The 16,405-nt window shown below is 48.3% G+C and overlaps 1 protein-coding gene across 5 annotated transcripts in view; it reads left to right on the top strand.

Moving 5' to 3' along the window:
• The window catches only part of OGT (O-linked N-acetylglucosamine (GlcNAc) transferase), a 323,288-nt gene that overhangs the window by 283,457 nt on the left and 23,426 nt on the right, over nt 1-16,405 (top strand). For all 5 annotated transcript variants that reach the window (XM_029607212.1, XM_029607214.1, XM_029607213.1 and 2 more), the window contains one exon: nt 2,579-2,731. In XM_029607212.1, the coding sequence (XP_029463072.1) occupies nt 2,579-2,731 (153 nt within the window). The remainder of the gene's footprint in view (nt 1-2,578; nt 2,732-16,405) is intronic.

The following is a 16,405-nucleotide window of genomic DNA, read 5'->3' on the forward strand; positions in this document are numbered from 1 at the left end:
GTTACATGTAAGAATTTGTTTTTTGTATCAGACTTAAAATATATAAGCAGTTGGAGGGAGAGTTGAAGCAAGGAATTAAATAAGCTTTTTAGAATTGCTCATCCAAAACTGCTGCCTTGATGTGAAGCATTCTGTAGGCAGTAATCTATGAAAGTATGGATAGAAGACTACATGGCAGCTTTGCAGATATCTTCTATGGAAGCTGAGGTAGTTTTGGCTTTTTCCATTGATAAGCAGGCTGAATTTGCCATGCTGCATGGATGTCGAGTGCACTAGGCGGAGCTGCCTCTGGAAGCTATGACTTGCCCTACTGGGCATGTGCAGTGGCCTCCACACGAATGATCATTCTAGAAGTCTCCTCACTTTTTTTTTTTTTGTCCATGCATTGCATGCACAGTGGAATCCTTGTGTCTCAATTCCTCTCCTCGGTCTTCAAAAAACTTGCTTCTGTGATCTCCAAGCAGATGTTTCAGTGCTTCAACATGGCTCAGAAAAAAAACCTTTTGGTTTCAAGTATTGTAGATGTGGCCACTATATCACTGATGGCCACAACTACTGTTACTTATGCATCATCCTTGATCACGACAAGGCAAATAGCCGCGACTGCGGAAGGATGTTGTCTAGGGCACAGATGCAGCAAGCAGAAAAAAAATCTATCAACTACAAACAGAAGGCACGCCAGCTTCCGACCACTCCTCAGCCTCACTGTCTTCATATTTAGAATAGGTAGGAGACTATGGTAGGTCAGTAAAGTCTTCACTGGGTCAACCTTTCCATTCCCAAACTCAGAAGTGCCAGCCAGCCTCCGCAGGAGCGGTTCAAAAGGTATCCTATGGCGTTGTTCTGACAACCCTAAAGTCAGTGCCCCAAAGAGTCAATGGGCCAAGGATGAATCGGTGCATCGTACAAAGGATCACCACAGTTGCATGATTCCAGGAGCATGAAAGGCCATGGTGAAGCATTGCTTCCGGTGTGTCGAAGCACTCTGCACATACGCCAATGCATTTGACAATGCACCATGCAAAAACGACACATCATGCGCCTAAGATGATGCAAACAGTGCAACCACAGTGCACAACTCAGAGTTCTGAAACAGACGAAATCTTTTTATCATGGAACATAGAAGTGAAGGAGCCCTTCTGCCAAAAAGAAGAAAATGGGATCATGGCGGGAGGGCTCATTACTGCCATCACAGGGTTCTATTTCTGCACACCAGCCATTCACTGCATTTTTTTCGATTAATTTAATACAAGGTCAAGACCATTACTAGCCAGTAATTCAACTAGTGGTGAGTAGTTATGCCCTAATGATCCAGGGGGACAATAAGCAAGCTAGAGATTACAATATTGCAATTTCAAAGGGAGGTGCTCTAGAGACATTGTGAAGATAATCCAAGAGATTTTTTTTTTTCTTTTTGAGAGAGAACCATTAATCTCCCACACCTCTTCCCAGGTCTAGGAAGGAAGATAACTAAACCACCAGTCCTGATTATTGTGTTAAGTAATACATTGTAAAACTGTTTCTGTCAAGCAAAAGTCAGATGGATATTTTTCCAGTAAGATAATCATGAATAATAATCTTTTTTTGATATAAATTGTACATTTAGTAGGAATATTATGGTAAGAGGATATGGTAATGTTTGAAAATTTCAGGATATATCAATTGTCTCTTATAGTTTGCTTGACAACATGGTACAGATGGCAACAAACCATATCTTCCTTGGCCAGTGATGGTAGGAATACCTTGTAAATTAGGCAGGGATTCCATAGTGTGACACAGAGATGAGTTTGGCACTTCAGGAAAAGAAATTGCAAAGATGATACACTCATGGGTCGCACAAAGAGGCAGGCTCTTCTTGTGTGTGGCACCTATGGCACCAGAGTCTTCCTTTTTAGCCCGGTGCCCTTAGTGATGTCATCAGAAGTGGGCGAGTACAGCAGTCCCACCAGGGTAATGAGGCAGAAATGTTCCAAAGCACACTTTCAATAGCATTCAGAAACCTCAATATAGTTTGTGTGAGGCAATTCACAGGGAGATGCACAGCAGAAAATATGCAGTAAGTGGTCCGCAACGCAACCCATAGCTTGGGACTCTCCACTTGTCATGGCTTAATCAGCCTTGCTTGTCAGCAGAGAAAGTAAGTTTGCTTACCGTACATGGGGTTTTCTGTAGACAGGATAAATTAGCCATTTTTTATACCCACCTTCTTTGGAGAATCGCCTACCTTGCTAAAGGGGTTCACGAAGCAGCGCACGCATGGGAACTCCTGTCACATGCTCATAGAGCAGCAGGGTACAGCTACGAGAGATAGGTCCCAGTCAGTGCCATCGGATGATGATATTCTTGTGTCGAGGCTAATTCCTCCTGCTGTTTATGAAAACTCCATTTGCGGTAAGCAAACTTGCTTTAGTTGACAGTTTTCCTTTGAGCTTTTATAATTTAGCATGTTGATTTTTATATCTCCACTGAAATGAAATGACTCAGAATGGAAAAGGAATCTTCATGATTGTTCCAACTACTACTGAATTATGCAAAATAATTTTTCCTAGAACCTTTTAATTTGTTTTACTCTTGATAGATCAACAACAAGGCAGCAACTGGAGAGGAAGTGCCTCGAACTATTATTGTGACCACACGCTCACAGTATGGACTACCAGAGGATGCTGTTGTGTACTGTAACTTTAATCAGCTGTATAAGATTGACCCCTCTACTCTGAAGATGTGGGCTAATGTGAGTAGCTGCAGCAAGCTAGACCCTGCCATTTTTCTTGTTTTCAGGAGAAAATGTGGGATTTGTGTATTGCAAAACATTGCAATAATCACATTGTTTTGGAATCATAAAATGAAAGTTTTTAAAAGGGTTAAAAGAAATGTCAGCAAATAAGCTGACCCCATTTTATCTGGTGCATGCTGGTCATTTGCTGCTCTCATAATTAGCCATAAAAATTGGTTCTCCTGGCCTCTGTGACTTAGTCCATGACACTGGGTACTGCGGTGCAACAAACTTTAGTTCAAGTCTGAGCAACAGGGCTGGTAGAGCTTTCCTGCACCCAGGTGTGGTCTGCTTAAGCCCAGAGTGGGAAAGATGATGACAGCCTCTACCTTGGTGAAGTAGTAAAGCATCACAGAAATTTTCAGAGTATCTTTTTTACATTTTCCCTCCAGTGGCAGAAATATGAACTGTCCAGGCATTCATTCTGGGTTGTGGTGAGAGAGGGCCAGTCAATGACAGAAAATAGAATTGGAAGAGATGATGATAAAATAGATTTTCTTCTAATTTTGCATCTTATAGATCTAACACAAGATGTAGCAAAGTTAACACAATTAAATGAAATGAACAAAAGGACCATCATACTAAGCACCACTGGTCTGTGATCGATCTTTGCTTTTTAAATAATCGGTCCAGTAAATTGTAAATTTTTTGGTTATTTTTATGCAACTAAAATTGAAAATTCACTTCATACTGGGTTTTTTATTTCTTATATAGTAATCCCATCGGTCCTGACACGAGCTGTGTTTCGAAGTAAACCTCTGCTTCAGGGGACTGTCTTATAAAGATTATATGCATTAATGACATGCTCATCTGTTCTCTGGGTTTTAGTTGCATAAAAATAACCAAACAAATTTCCAATTTATTGGATCAATGATTGTTCATTAAATTTAATTGTAGTGTCTATGGTACATCTTGTGCTAGAGCAGTTTTTCCAGTGACCTTTATGTTAATCTTATAGTTCCTGTATATACCCAGATCAGTCCAGACCAGTGAGTTATGCACTCCCACCAGCAGATGGAAGCAGAGAACAAAACTTTGAGGCACTGCTATATACCAAGTGTGCCACCTGCAGCTCCTCAGTATTTCTGTCTCCAGAAGATGGTGGTGCTGCATACCTGCAGCTCTGAACTAGGTTTGGATTTCTTGCTCCCCAAGGTGCCAGGTTCAGTCTTCTGGACCATCCCTCGGGTAGAGCCGGGCGAACCTGGGGGTTGGATACCCCTGGCAGTGCTAGCCCGTATGTTCCGGGACCCCTGATAGCCAGGGGACTTGCTCTCTCAGTGGCCCAAAGGCTCCTTCTCCGTGACCGTTGGTTCAGGAAAGTATCCTCATTGGTGACAGTTGTTTTCTTCCTATTGTCTGAGTTTAAAAAAAAAAAAAAAAGCCGGCTTCTTTAGTCCCGCGGCTTCCCGGGTGAGTCAGTCTGCTCGGCGGTGCTTTTCCATGAGGGGAGAGCTAGCAATCTTGGAGGGACCTTCCTGGGGTGGTGACGGGCATCCTAGTGCGCGACTCCCCAGTGGTCCCAGGGCTATTTTTGGTGTGGTGGCCATTTTGTTTTTTCTTCCTCAACTTCCCACGAGGCTCCCCAGTGGTGCTGGGGCCGATTTTGCCAGTATTGTTTTGGGGGAAGCTCAGTCCTCTGAAGCAGCACTTGATTCCTCTCGGAGGGGAGACCCCTTGGGGCCGTTTTTGATTCAGAAGCTCAGTCATGAGTAGAAGCCCCCGGACGCAGGTCTTAAGTCGACCAGGCTATGCAAAAGTGATATCCGCTACTTTAAGAGCATTTGGAATGCCTTAAGGTCCCTATGGGTGGACGCGGTGGTATCGGCAGTCACTAAGAAAACTACCATCCCAGTGGTGGGGGCTGCGGCACTTAAGGATGTGCAGGACTGCAAGCTGGAACTGCATCTGAAGCGCTTTATCGAGGTCTCCTCCTTGGGTCTTCGGGCAGCAGTGTGCGCGAGCATGATGCAACGGGCGTATTTATGTTGGATTCAGAAGCCACGGGAACCGGCGTCCTCGAATGTCCTGTCTACATCTCAGGCGGCCCATCTGGAGGCCGCGGTCACCTTTGTGGCGGATGCCTTATATGACTTGGTGCTGACTGCTGCCCGGACCATGGTTTTATCAGTAGCGGCTCAGCGGCGGATGCTTCCTCTAAGTCGCAATTGTGTAACCTTCCTTTTCGGGAGAAGTTGCTGTTTGGAGAGGACTTGTTCCAGCTGATGAAATCTCTGGGAGAATCCAAGGGCAATAAGCTGCCTGAAGATAGGAAGCCTTATAAGAAGTCCTTCGCTCCACAGACCTGATTTCGGGATTCCCGAAAAGTCAGGTCAGGGAGGAGTTCTCCCTCCTCTGGTGTCACAGTCCACTTCTCATCCATAGTCCTTTCGCGGTGCTGGCCGTCCTGCAAAATGAGGCTTCAGTCAGGGGGCTGGAATAGGCAAACCTGCCAAATGAAGTCAGGCCCGCCCACCCGTCATGCGGGATGATCGGGGCAGGTTGTCCCATTTTTACAAGGAGTGGGCCAGGATCACATCAGACTGCTGGGTGCTGAACGTGGTAAAGTACGGTTACGCCTTAGAATTTTCTTGGCCTCTCAAGGATGCCTTCCTGAAATCGCACTGCATTTCCTGCAACAAGCGGGCCACGGTGGAAGACACCCTACAAAGATTGGGCCTGAATGCCGTTGTCCCCATCCCGCCGGACGAACAGGGAAGGGGGCGGTATTCCATTTATTTCATAGTTCCCAAGAAAGAGGGTTCTTTCCGCCCCATTTTGGACCTGCAGAAGGTGAATCGCAGCCTGAAGGTCCCCCGCTTTCGGATGGAGACTCTCCGAACTGTCGTCGTCATGCGTGCCTGGATAAAATGGAGAAGCTCTTCGGCTCTCCAAAATACTCCACTTTGGCTTCGCTATCCTCCATGCCCAAGGACCGCGGGGAACCACTGGCGGTCCCGCTCTCCTGTACCCCTAAGGACTGGGGAATGGAAGATCGATCGTCTGTGCTCTCTTCCCTCCCCCTAACCTCGGGGTCATAGTCTTCCTTGGCGCCGGGGAAAGACCAGGCTGAGCACCAGAAATCCAGGAAGCATCGACACTGGACACCATCCCGCCACGGGTCCGGTTCCGGAGCAGCATCAGTGGCTGCTGAGCCGCCATCGAAGCTGCTCTGGCCACCAATGACCCCATCCTCTGGTGCCCCCGGTAGCCAGAAGCGTTCCCCACCAGCACCGGTGCTGGGCACCATGCCTCCTCATGAAACTTCCGAGGATGTGCCGGCGACTTCTTGTCCCCCTCCATCAATCCTTACAACCCAGGACTTTCAGGAGGAGTTGGACTGCAGGATGCAATCGGCGGTGCTCAAAGCACTACAGAGCATTGAGCTGCCAGTGCCCAAGCCCCCCGCCTTCGATGTTCACGCTCCTGCTGGAACATCTGGACGTCCTTCTTGGTGCACTACCGACGCAACCGGTGTCTGAGAGGCCTCTGCCTTCTCGGCCACCGATGCCCTCCACTGGAGCAATCCCAATTCCTGGGGCCTTGGACAGGGTGCCCATGCCCGCAGTTCTCCAGGCTGCTGCCAGTTCCTCCTGGTGTACCACAGCCGATGCCGCCGGTTCCCTCATGGCCTTTTGTGCCATTGGGGCCCAGACCTACTGTCCTTCCCGGTCCCCCCCCTCAGCGTCTTGCCCCTTAGCGAGGAGGAAGGTCCCTATGACCCATGGGACTATGACTTCTCGGACTAGTCTCTGTGTTCTCAGACGACCCCGTCTTGGAACCTTCCCCTCCGGAGGAACGAAGTCTATCTCCGCCCAAAGACTTGTCATTTGCCAGCTTTGTAAGGGCCATGGCAGAGACCATCCTCTTCCAGTTGCTGTCGGAGGAGAATACCCATCACAAGAAGCTGGAGGTCCTCAAGTTCATCGATGCTCCAAAGGAGATCATGGCAGTGCTGGTCTACGACATCTTTAATATCTCCTCCTCCATATGTGGGAACAGCCGGTTTCTGTTTCCCTGGTAAACAGGAAGGCTGATGCGACTTATCTGGTTCAACAGGCCATGGGCTTTGAACGGCGGCACCTACCCCACCAGTCAGCATAGGTGGAGTCCGCGCTTAAAAAGGCCAGATGCTCCCGGACACACGCTTTTGCCCATCCGGTGCGCGAACACAGGGAGCTTGATGGCATAGGGAGGAAAATGTTCTAGGGTGCTATACTGGTTTCCCGTTATTGCGGCCTACCAGCTATACATGACCCACAGGAGTTTGCGGAGGGCCTTTCCCAGCAACAGCAGGAGTCCCTTGCAGCCATTGCCACGCTGGGGCTTGAGACGGGTAGACACAAAGTCAGGTCTACCTATGATGTTTTTGAGACTGCAGCCCACCTAGCTGCTGGAGGTGTCTGCGCCAAACGGCTGGCTTGGCTCCGGTCAGAGGTTCAGGACAGAAGTGCGGTCCTCCCCTGTATAGGAGAGAACCTGGTGAGAGGTCATGACGCAGCTGAAAGATCAGCATAACCTTCAGCAACTCTCTGCCAGCCCCTCTGAAGGCCCTTCCGCCTCCAGGAAGTCCTCCAGGCCAGGCACTCACAAGCCCTTCTACCAGCCGAGGAAGTACTTTCCTCCAGCTGCCCATGCCCACCCGCCTCTGTCCAGCCCTAGGGGTTGTGGCCGGCAGCAGTGAGTTCAGAGGACCCAACCAGCCCCCCAATATGCAAATGTTGGCACGCTGATCCCACTCCTCTGAAGAAGAGACTGGCTCTGCTCCCTTGACTTAAAGGAGGCTTATACCCATATTGCAGTTGTCCCCAACCACAGGAAGTACCATCCACTTTCTGGTGGGGATGGCACATTTTCAGTACAAAGTGCTGCCCTTTGGGCTGGCTTCAGTCCTACGTGTCTTCATGAAATGCTTGGTGATGGTGGCTGCCTACCACAGGTGTTGCTCAGTCCATGTCTTTCCATACCTGAACGATTGGCTGATCTGGAGCAACTCCCACTCTGGGGCCCTGGCCTTGACTGACAGTTCAGACCTTACAGACATTGGGATCCGTTATCAACTTCCCCAAGTCACATCTTAACCTGTCTCCATGGCTGGACTTTATCGGCGCGCCAGGTTGAGTACGGCACAAGCAAAGGCTTTTCTGCCCAAGGGTCGAGCCGTTGCCCTCTCCTTGCTGGCCACCCTCGTTTGCAACAGAAAGAGGGTGCCGGCCCGTCTGCTGCTCCGCATGGCAGCCTCGGTCCATGTGACCCCTTTGGCCCGCCTCTGCATGAGGGTACCCTCAGTGGGCCTTGCAGTTCCAGTGGCAGCAGGCATCCCAGAATCTGGAGGCGCCGGTGATGAATTTTACTTATATTTTATTCTTTTATTGTATTTTATGTATGAATGTAGGAAATGAAACTAGATTAGAAATTTTATGCAAATGTTGTAAACCATGGTGATGGAACTTACCGAATGATGGTATATAAAAAGTTTGTAAACAAATAAATGGTCACGGACCCTCTTCGCCTCTCCCTGACCTGGTGGGAGACCCTGCCCAATCTGGAAACTGGGCTCCCATTTCAGCCCGTTCTACGCCAGATTACCCTCACCACCGATGCTTCGGGTGGGGAGCCCACACGGGTGGCCTGCAGGCGATCCGGTACGCCTTGTGGGCCTTCCAAGACAGGCAGGTCCTCCAAGGTGGTCCTCGTCAGAATGGACAACCAAGTGGCGATGTGGTACATCAACAAGCAGGGCGACACGGGCTCCTTCCCCCTCTGCTAGGAAGCGATACAGGTCTGGGATTGGGCCCTTTCCAGAGGGATGTATCTACGGGCCAACTACCTGCCGAGTCACCTGAACACGCTGGCGGACCGCCTCAGCTGGTCCTTTCAGCCACACGAGAGTGGTCCCTGAACCCAGTGGTGGCAGCCGACTTACTCCATCGCTGGGGCAGGCCGGACATGGACCTGTTTGCCTCTCCCCACAGTCACAAGGTTGAGCATGTTTTGCTCCCTGACTCCCGGGAAGGACCATCCGGCCTGCTATGCGTTCTCCCTCCACTAGGGATGAGGTCTCATGTACGTGTGTCCCCCCCGTCCCCCCCCCAATCCCGCTCCTCTCAAGGACTTGGATGACACTGTGAGAGGAGGGGGGGGACTATGATCCTGGTAGCACCCTCCTGGCCAAGACAGGTGTGGTTTCCTCTGCTCCAGGACCTGTCCATGAATGCACCAGTTCCACTGGGGACGGCTCCCGACCTCCTATCGCAGAACCAGGGCACCCTGCCCCACCCAAACCTCTGGGCCCTGGCCCTCACGGCGTGGATGTTGAGCGCATGCTCCTCCAGCCCTTACAGCTCTCTAATGGTGTCTCCAGGGTCTTGATTGAATCCCAGAAACTTTTCAGCTCAAATTGGAAGCGCTTCTCCACCTGGTGCGGCGGCCTTGGACTGGACCTTTTCTCCTATCCGCTCCCTCACCTACTGGATTATCTTTAGCACTTGTCCAAGTCTGGCCTCTAAACCAGCTCGGTCAGAGTACACCTCAGTGCCTTCAGCGCCTACCACCAGGGTGTCGCTGGGGCGCCCATTTTAGTCCAGCCATTGGTCTGCCGAAGGTGGTGACTGCTTTCCACATCAACCAGTCAGTCATCCTTCCCACGGCCTCATTCTCACCCGGGGGAACGTGCTCTCCACACTCTGGACAAGCGGACACTTGCTTTCTACTTGGACCGTATAGTGAGTCATAGACAGTCTACCTAGCTCTTTGTGTCTTTTGCCACTAATATGCTGGGAGCAGCAGTGGGGAAGCAGACCCTATCCAACTGACTAGTGGATTGCATAGCCTTCGGCTACAAGCAGGCAGGCCTCCAGCTGGCTGGCAGGGTGAAGGCTCACTCTGTGCGAGCTATGGCAGCAACAGTGGCCCATCTGCTTGCAGTCCCTGTTGCCAAAATCTGCAGGGCCGCGACACGGATGTCTCGCCACACATTCACTGCTCACTACTGTCTCGACAGGGATAGTCGCCAGGACAGCACTTTTGGCCAGACTGTCCTCCACAATCTATTCCAGTCCTGAACCCAACTGTTTTTCATCATGATCTGTGGGACCAGACTGCCCCTGCTTCCCACAGCTGCGCAGTTGTGTTGTGCCCGTTGTCACCTTGTTCAGCTACTGTGGGTCCCTCTGATCACATGGGGCAGTCTGGAGCTCTGTAATCACCCACATGTGAAGACTACCATCCTGCTTGTCCTAGGAGAAAGCACAGTTGCTTACCTGTAAACAGGCTTTCTCCTAGGACAGCAGGATGTTAGTCCTCAGGAATCCTGCCCGCCTCCTCACGATGTTATGTTATTTGTCTCGCTTGTATTCTTATGTTATGAGACTGAAGGGGGACCTCGCATGGACACACAGCTGCAGACTGGGCATCTCAGTGTGCTAGTCAAAGTTTCTAGAAACTTTGACAAAAGTTTTCTGTGCGGGCTCCATCGGATTATTTATTTATTTAGGACTTTTATATACTGACATTCATGTAGAAAATTTACATATCTGTTTACAGTGAAAACACAAAAGTTGCAAATAGCAATACATAGAACAGGGTGACATGGAACTGGGAATAAGGGATCAAAAACAAAGGTAACTGAAAAAGTGTGAGCCATGTGAGGACTAACATCCTGTTGTCCTAAGAGAACACCTGTTACAGGTAAGCAACTGCGCTTTCTTATGACATTTGTACGTGTATGTTTTAATCTTATGTGGTTATGTTGCTTTTATGACTGTGTGACGTGAACCCCTTAGAATGATGAGATAATGTGGCATAGAAAATGTTCTGAAATTTAAAAAAAGAAAAGAAATCAGTGGAAAAGTCAGTTTTCCATGATTTCTTTTTGTTCTAACAATGACATTCCCAGGCAAAATAAAAATTAAAAATGAAGATCTATATCAAGTCATGTCAATGTGTATGTTCAGTAATTTTGTTTTGAAATGTACCTTATCCCAGGACAAGCAGGATGCTAGTCCTCACATATGGGTGACGTCACTGAACGGAGCCCAGGCGGGAAAACTTTCTGTCAAAGTTTCTAGAAACTTTTGACTGGAACCCAGTGAGGCCACTGAGCATGCCCAGCATGCTATGATATTCTCTGCCACAGGTGTTTCTCTTCAGTCTTCGTTTTTTCCGCCCTGCAGCCAGCATTGCGGAATCGGAGCCGTTGAGTTGTTTCTCAACCTTCTTGTGACTTATTAGTCTAAAAAAAAGTGATATTCTCTCTCATAAAATCTCTCGGGGTCTCTCCTTACCGGCCGGTAAGTAACCCAGTCTTGATTTATTTTCGGAGAGTAGGAAAAATTTTACCTCAGTCGAATCGACAGCCGTCATTCGAAAAAAATGTCCACAGGATTTAAAAAATGTCCTGTTTGCGCTAGAAAAATGTCACTCACTGACCCGCACACCGAATGTGTGATGTGTTTGGGTGACAAACATGACGTACAAAATTGTCCGCAATGTGTAGAAATGACGCCGAAGTCGAGGAAAACCAGGCTTGAAAAAATGGAACATTTGTTCAGCCTGCAACTTATACCTTCCCCGTCGCGGTCGTCTCCGGCTGGAGCGACTAAGCGAGTAATTCTTAAAAAACCTCGCCCGGGACCGTCAGGGGATCATTCCTCTCTTTCCTCGTCTTCGACGTCACCAAAATCCTCCGAAAAATCGAAGTCAAAACATCGACATCGACACAGAAGCCCCCCGTTGTCTGACTCTGCTTCCCAGCAACCCTCGACAGCGAAGCGGCCTAGAGAACAGGACACATCGGAGTCTTCAACGCCTCGGCCTACCTCGACTCCGTTAATGACGCCAGATCCCATACAAACAGCTTGTCAGGAACTGGTACCTTAGCCTGCGCCACCGCCCGCAACCGCTCTGCTTCCATCGGTTGTGCGGCCGGAATTGTCCGATTTCATCCGACAAGCGATTTCTCAGGCTTTCAAAGAACAATTTACAATGCCGACTTCATTGTCGATGCCGATGATTTCCTCATCGATGCCGACAACTTTGCCGATGCCGGTGGGCACACCGATGCCGGGGCCATTCTTGACCTCGACGGGACACAGGGACTCGACGTCGACACCGAAGATCATCACGTCATCGACGTCCATATACGCACAGCTTCCAGCGATTTCATCGATACCCTTAACTTCCATGTTACCACCATCGACTGACTCGACATCACGGGCACCACCCTCGACAACTTCATCGAGGGCACCCATTCTTTCCTCGACGATACCTGATCAGGACACTACTGATACACAAGAATTGGCACTTTTTCAACACCTTTTCAAAAAATATCACAAAGTTGTCGACACAGCTCCTCAAAAATCCCTGGAAGTGACTCCTCCCACAATATCCCTCGATGACCCATTACCTGGGCCTTCGGGTGTTTTCACAAGGAAAATCCCAAGAACTCCTTAACAGCCAAAGGAAGAAGATTCGTGGGAAGATCCAGGGACAGATACTTCTTCTGAAGAGTTCATGTCCGAACCATCACCTCCTGAAGAAAGAAAAAGATCACCACCTGAGGACTTATCTTTTTCAAGTTTTGTCCAAGAGATGGCGGATACAATTCCATTCAAGCTCTCATCAGAAGATGATTCAAGACAGCATACATTAGACGTGCTGCAATTCGTGGATCCGCCAAAACAAGTTCTGGCAATCCCCATCCATGAGGTCCTGTTGGATTTACAGCAACGAGTGTGGGAACACCCATGCACTGTTCCAGCAGTAAATAAGCGTCTAGACACTACCTACCTAGTGCAGCAGGCACCAGGCTTTCAGAAGGCACAGCTACCACATCAATCTGTGGTAGTAGAATCTGCCCAGAAAAAATCTAAAAGGGTACGTCCACATTCTTCAGCTCCTCCAGGGAAGGATCATCGTTTTCTGGACTCCCTAGGAAAAAAGGTGTACCAAGGTGCACTTTTATCTTCCAGAATCTCTGCCTACCAACTGTACATGACACAGTACCAGCGGGATCTCTGGAAGCAAATGGAGCACTTCTCAAATTCTCTCCCAGAGCAGTTTCAAGAATCTGCTCAATCCATTATCACCAAAGGCCTCGAGGCTGGGAAACATGAGGTAAGGGCTGCTTATGACAACTTTGATACAGCCTCAAGAACAGCAGCAGCCGGTATTACAGCAAGGAGATGGGCCTGGTTGAAAGCTTCAGATCTCAGGCCTGAAGTGCAAGACAAGCTTGTAGATCTGCCATGCCGTGGGGATAACTTGTTTGGAGAGAAAGTACAGGATGCTGTCCAACAACTTAAGGATCATACGGAGACCTTAAGACAGCTATCACAACTGCCTCAAGAACCAGCAACCCAGGCCCCAAGACGTTTTCCACGAAGGGAACCTAGACGTCCATACTACAGGCCAAGAAGGTACTATAATCCACCTACCAGAACTAGACCTTCCAGGCCTACCCAGCGCTCTCAGGCCAGACAACAAAGACCAGCTCGTGCTCAGCCTCCTCCACAGACTGGTCCAGCTACGGGTTTTTGAACATAAATCCAGAGATCAGACCCACCCTCCAAAACCCCAAACAGCACATACCAGTGGGAGGAAGGATTTCCTACTTCCAATCAAATTGGGAAAACATAACCACAGACCAATGGGCACTTTCCATTGTAGCTCACGGTTACAAACTAAATTTTCTCTCAATTCCTCCAGAATTCCCACCAACTTCCTACCCACAACAAAATTCCCAAATAATTCAGTTACAAATAGAATTATCCACCCTTCTGACAGCCAGGGCCATTCAACCAGTGCCCAGGTCTCAGCAGGGCAGAGGATTCTACTCCAGATATTTCCTCATTCCAAAGAAAACTGGAGGCCTACGACCCATCCTCGACCTCAGAAATCTCAACAAATTTCTAAAGAAAGAAAGGTTCAGGATGGTTTCACTAGGCACAATGCTACCTCTTCTTCAAGCAGGGGATTGGCTCTGTTCTCTGGATCTTCAGGATGCTTATGCCCATATACCAATATACCCTCCTCATCGCAAGTATCTACGCTTCAAGGTGGGCATTCATCATTACCAATACAGAGTACTGCCATTCGGACTAGCTTCTGCTCCCTGAGTGTTCACCAAATGCCTGGCAGTAATAACAGCACACCTACACAAGCAAGGTGTACATGTTTTCCCATATCTGGACGATTGGCTCATCAGAAGCCAATCTCAACAAGGAGCAATACAGTCTCTCAACAAAACTATTGCTCTACTGCACTCCATGGGATTTCTCATCAATTATCCAAAGTCCCATCTCACTCCATCTCACCTGCTTCAATTCATAGGAGCGGATTTAATCACCAACCTCTCCAAGGCTTTTCTGCCAGTGGATCGAGCAAACACACTGTCTCTACTGGCAAGCTTGATTCACTCCAAGGAACAAGCAACAGCTCATCAGTTTCTCACGTTACTAGGCCACATGGCCTCCACAGTTCATGTCACTCCTATGGCAAGACTGGCCATGAGGGTAACTCAATGGACTTTAAGATCACAATGGATCCAAGCCATTCAACCACTTTATTCTCCAATTCAAGTAACCCACCAACTACGTTCTTCTCTACTGTGGTGGGTGAACAAGGACAATTTGTGCAAGGGCCTTACCCTTTCAACAACCAGTCCCACAAGTAACTCTGACTACAGATGCATCCACCTTGGGTTGGGGAGCTCACATAGGGAATCTCCAAACTCAAGGAACATGGACAAAGCTCGAAGCAACATTTCAAATCAATTTTCTGGAACTTCGAGCTATACGGTATGCTCTGCATGCCTTCAAGGACTGCCTTACAAACAAAACTGTGCTGATCCAAACAGACAACACAGCCATGTGGTACATCAACAAACAGGGAGGGACAGGCTCGTATCTCCTTTGTCAAGAGGCAGCTCAAATATGGGGTTGGGCCTTGAGCAACTCCATGTTTCTCAAAGCCACTTACCTAGCAGGCATTCACAATGTAGTGGCGGACAGACTCAGTCGTCAATTCAAACCACACGAATGGTCACTAGATCCCACAGTAGTGACCAGGATATTTCAGCGTTGGGGACAACCAACAGTAGACCTCTTTGCATCACATCTGAATCACAAAGTGGACAACTACTGTTGCCTATACAACCTGTACAACAGGCCATCCAAGGACGCCTTTGCTCGCCCTTGGAACTCAGGCCTATTATATGCGTATCCTCCGATACCACTCGTAGCTTCACTAGAGTTTTGGTTATAACAGGACAGGGGGACAATGATACTCATAGCCCCATATTGGCCTCGACAAGTATGGTTTCCCACACTTCTAGACCTCTGTCAGGGATCCCATTCGCCTGGGAGTAGCTCCCACTCTCATAACTCAGGATCAGGGTCGGTTGCGACATCCCAACCTTCAATCCCTATCACTGACGGCTTGGATGTTGAAAGCTTGATACTACGACCACTCAATCTTCCAGCTAACATTTCCCAAGTTCTTATAGCTTCACGTAAACCTTCCACGAGGAAGAACTACGCTTCCAAATGGAAGAGATACACTTTGTGGTGCAGGCAAAAAGACATCAATCCTTTCACATGCCCCACAAAGTCTTTATTGGACTACCTATACCATCTTTCAGAATCTGGCCTACAGACTTCCTCTATAAGAGTACATTTAAGTGCAATTTCAGCTTACCATAATCAGGTGTCAGATGCACCTATTTCTACACAACCTCTCATAAAAAGATTTATGAGAGGTTTAATTCTTCTTAAACCACCAATTAGACACCCAGTCACTCAATGGGATCTAAATTTGGTTCTAACTAGGCTCATGCGTTCTCCCTTTGAACCCATTGATTCCAGTGATCTGAAATTTCTTACATGGAAAACTATCTTCCTCATAGCCATTACATCAGCTAGAAGGGTTAGTGAGTTACAAGCACTAGTCACATATGAACCCTACACTAAGTTTTTACATGACAGAGTGGTTCTCCGTACTCATCCTAAATTCCTCCCTAAGGTAGTTACGGAATTCCACTTAAACCAATCTATAGTATTACCCACTTTCTTTCCAAGGCCTCATGCTCACCAAGGAGAAAGGGCCTTACACACCTTAGATTGCAAGCGCACTCTCTCTTTCTACTTAAACCGCACTGCGGTTCACAGAAAATCCAATCAACTCTTTGTTTCCTATGATCCAAACAAACCAGGGAAAAAGCAGTGGGTAAACATACTCTATCCAACTGGTTAGCAGATTGCATACAGTTTTGCTATGAAAAAGCAGGCCTTCCTCTCCAAGGGCGAGTAAAAGCACATGCAGTTAGGGCAATGTCAACTTCAGTTGCACACTATCGTTCAGTGCCAATACTTGACATATGTAAAGCAGCAACATGGAGTTCTCTTCACACATTTGCAGCTCATTACTGTTTGGACAAGCAAGGACGACAAGATTCTGCCTATGGACAATCTGTCTTAAAGAACTTGTTTCCAGCTTAAACCCAACTCCTACTACAACCAAACTGCTGTGATCTTCGGCTGACTCATTCAACAAAAACATTGCACTACACAATGACTCAGCCTCTAGCTTGCTATTCACCCATATGTGAGGACTAGCATCCTGCTTGTCCTGGGA

This window comes from Rhinatrema bivittatum, chromosome 6 (genome assembly GCF_901001135.1).
Source record: "Rhinatrema bivittatum chromosome 6, aRhiBiv1.1, whole genome shotgun sequence".
In the NCBI taxonomy this organism is placed as follows: domain Eukaryota; kingdom Metazoa; phylum Chordata; class Amphibia; order Gymnophiona; family Rhinatrematidae; genus Rhinatrema; species Rhinatrema bivittatum.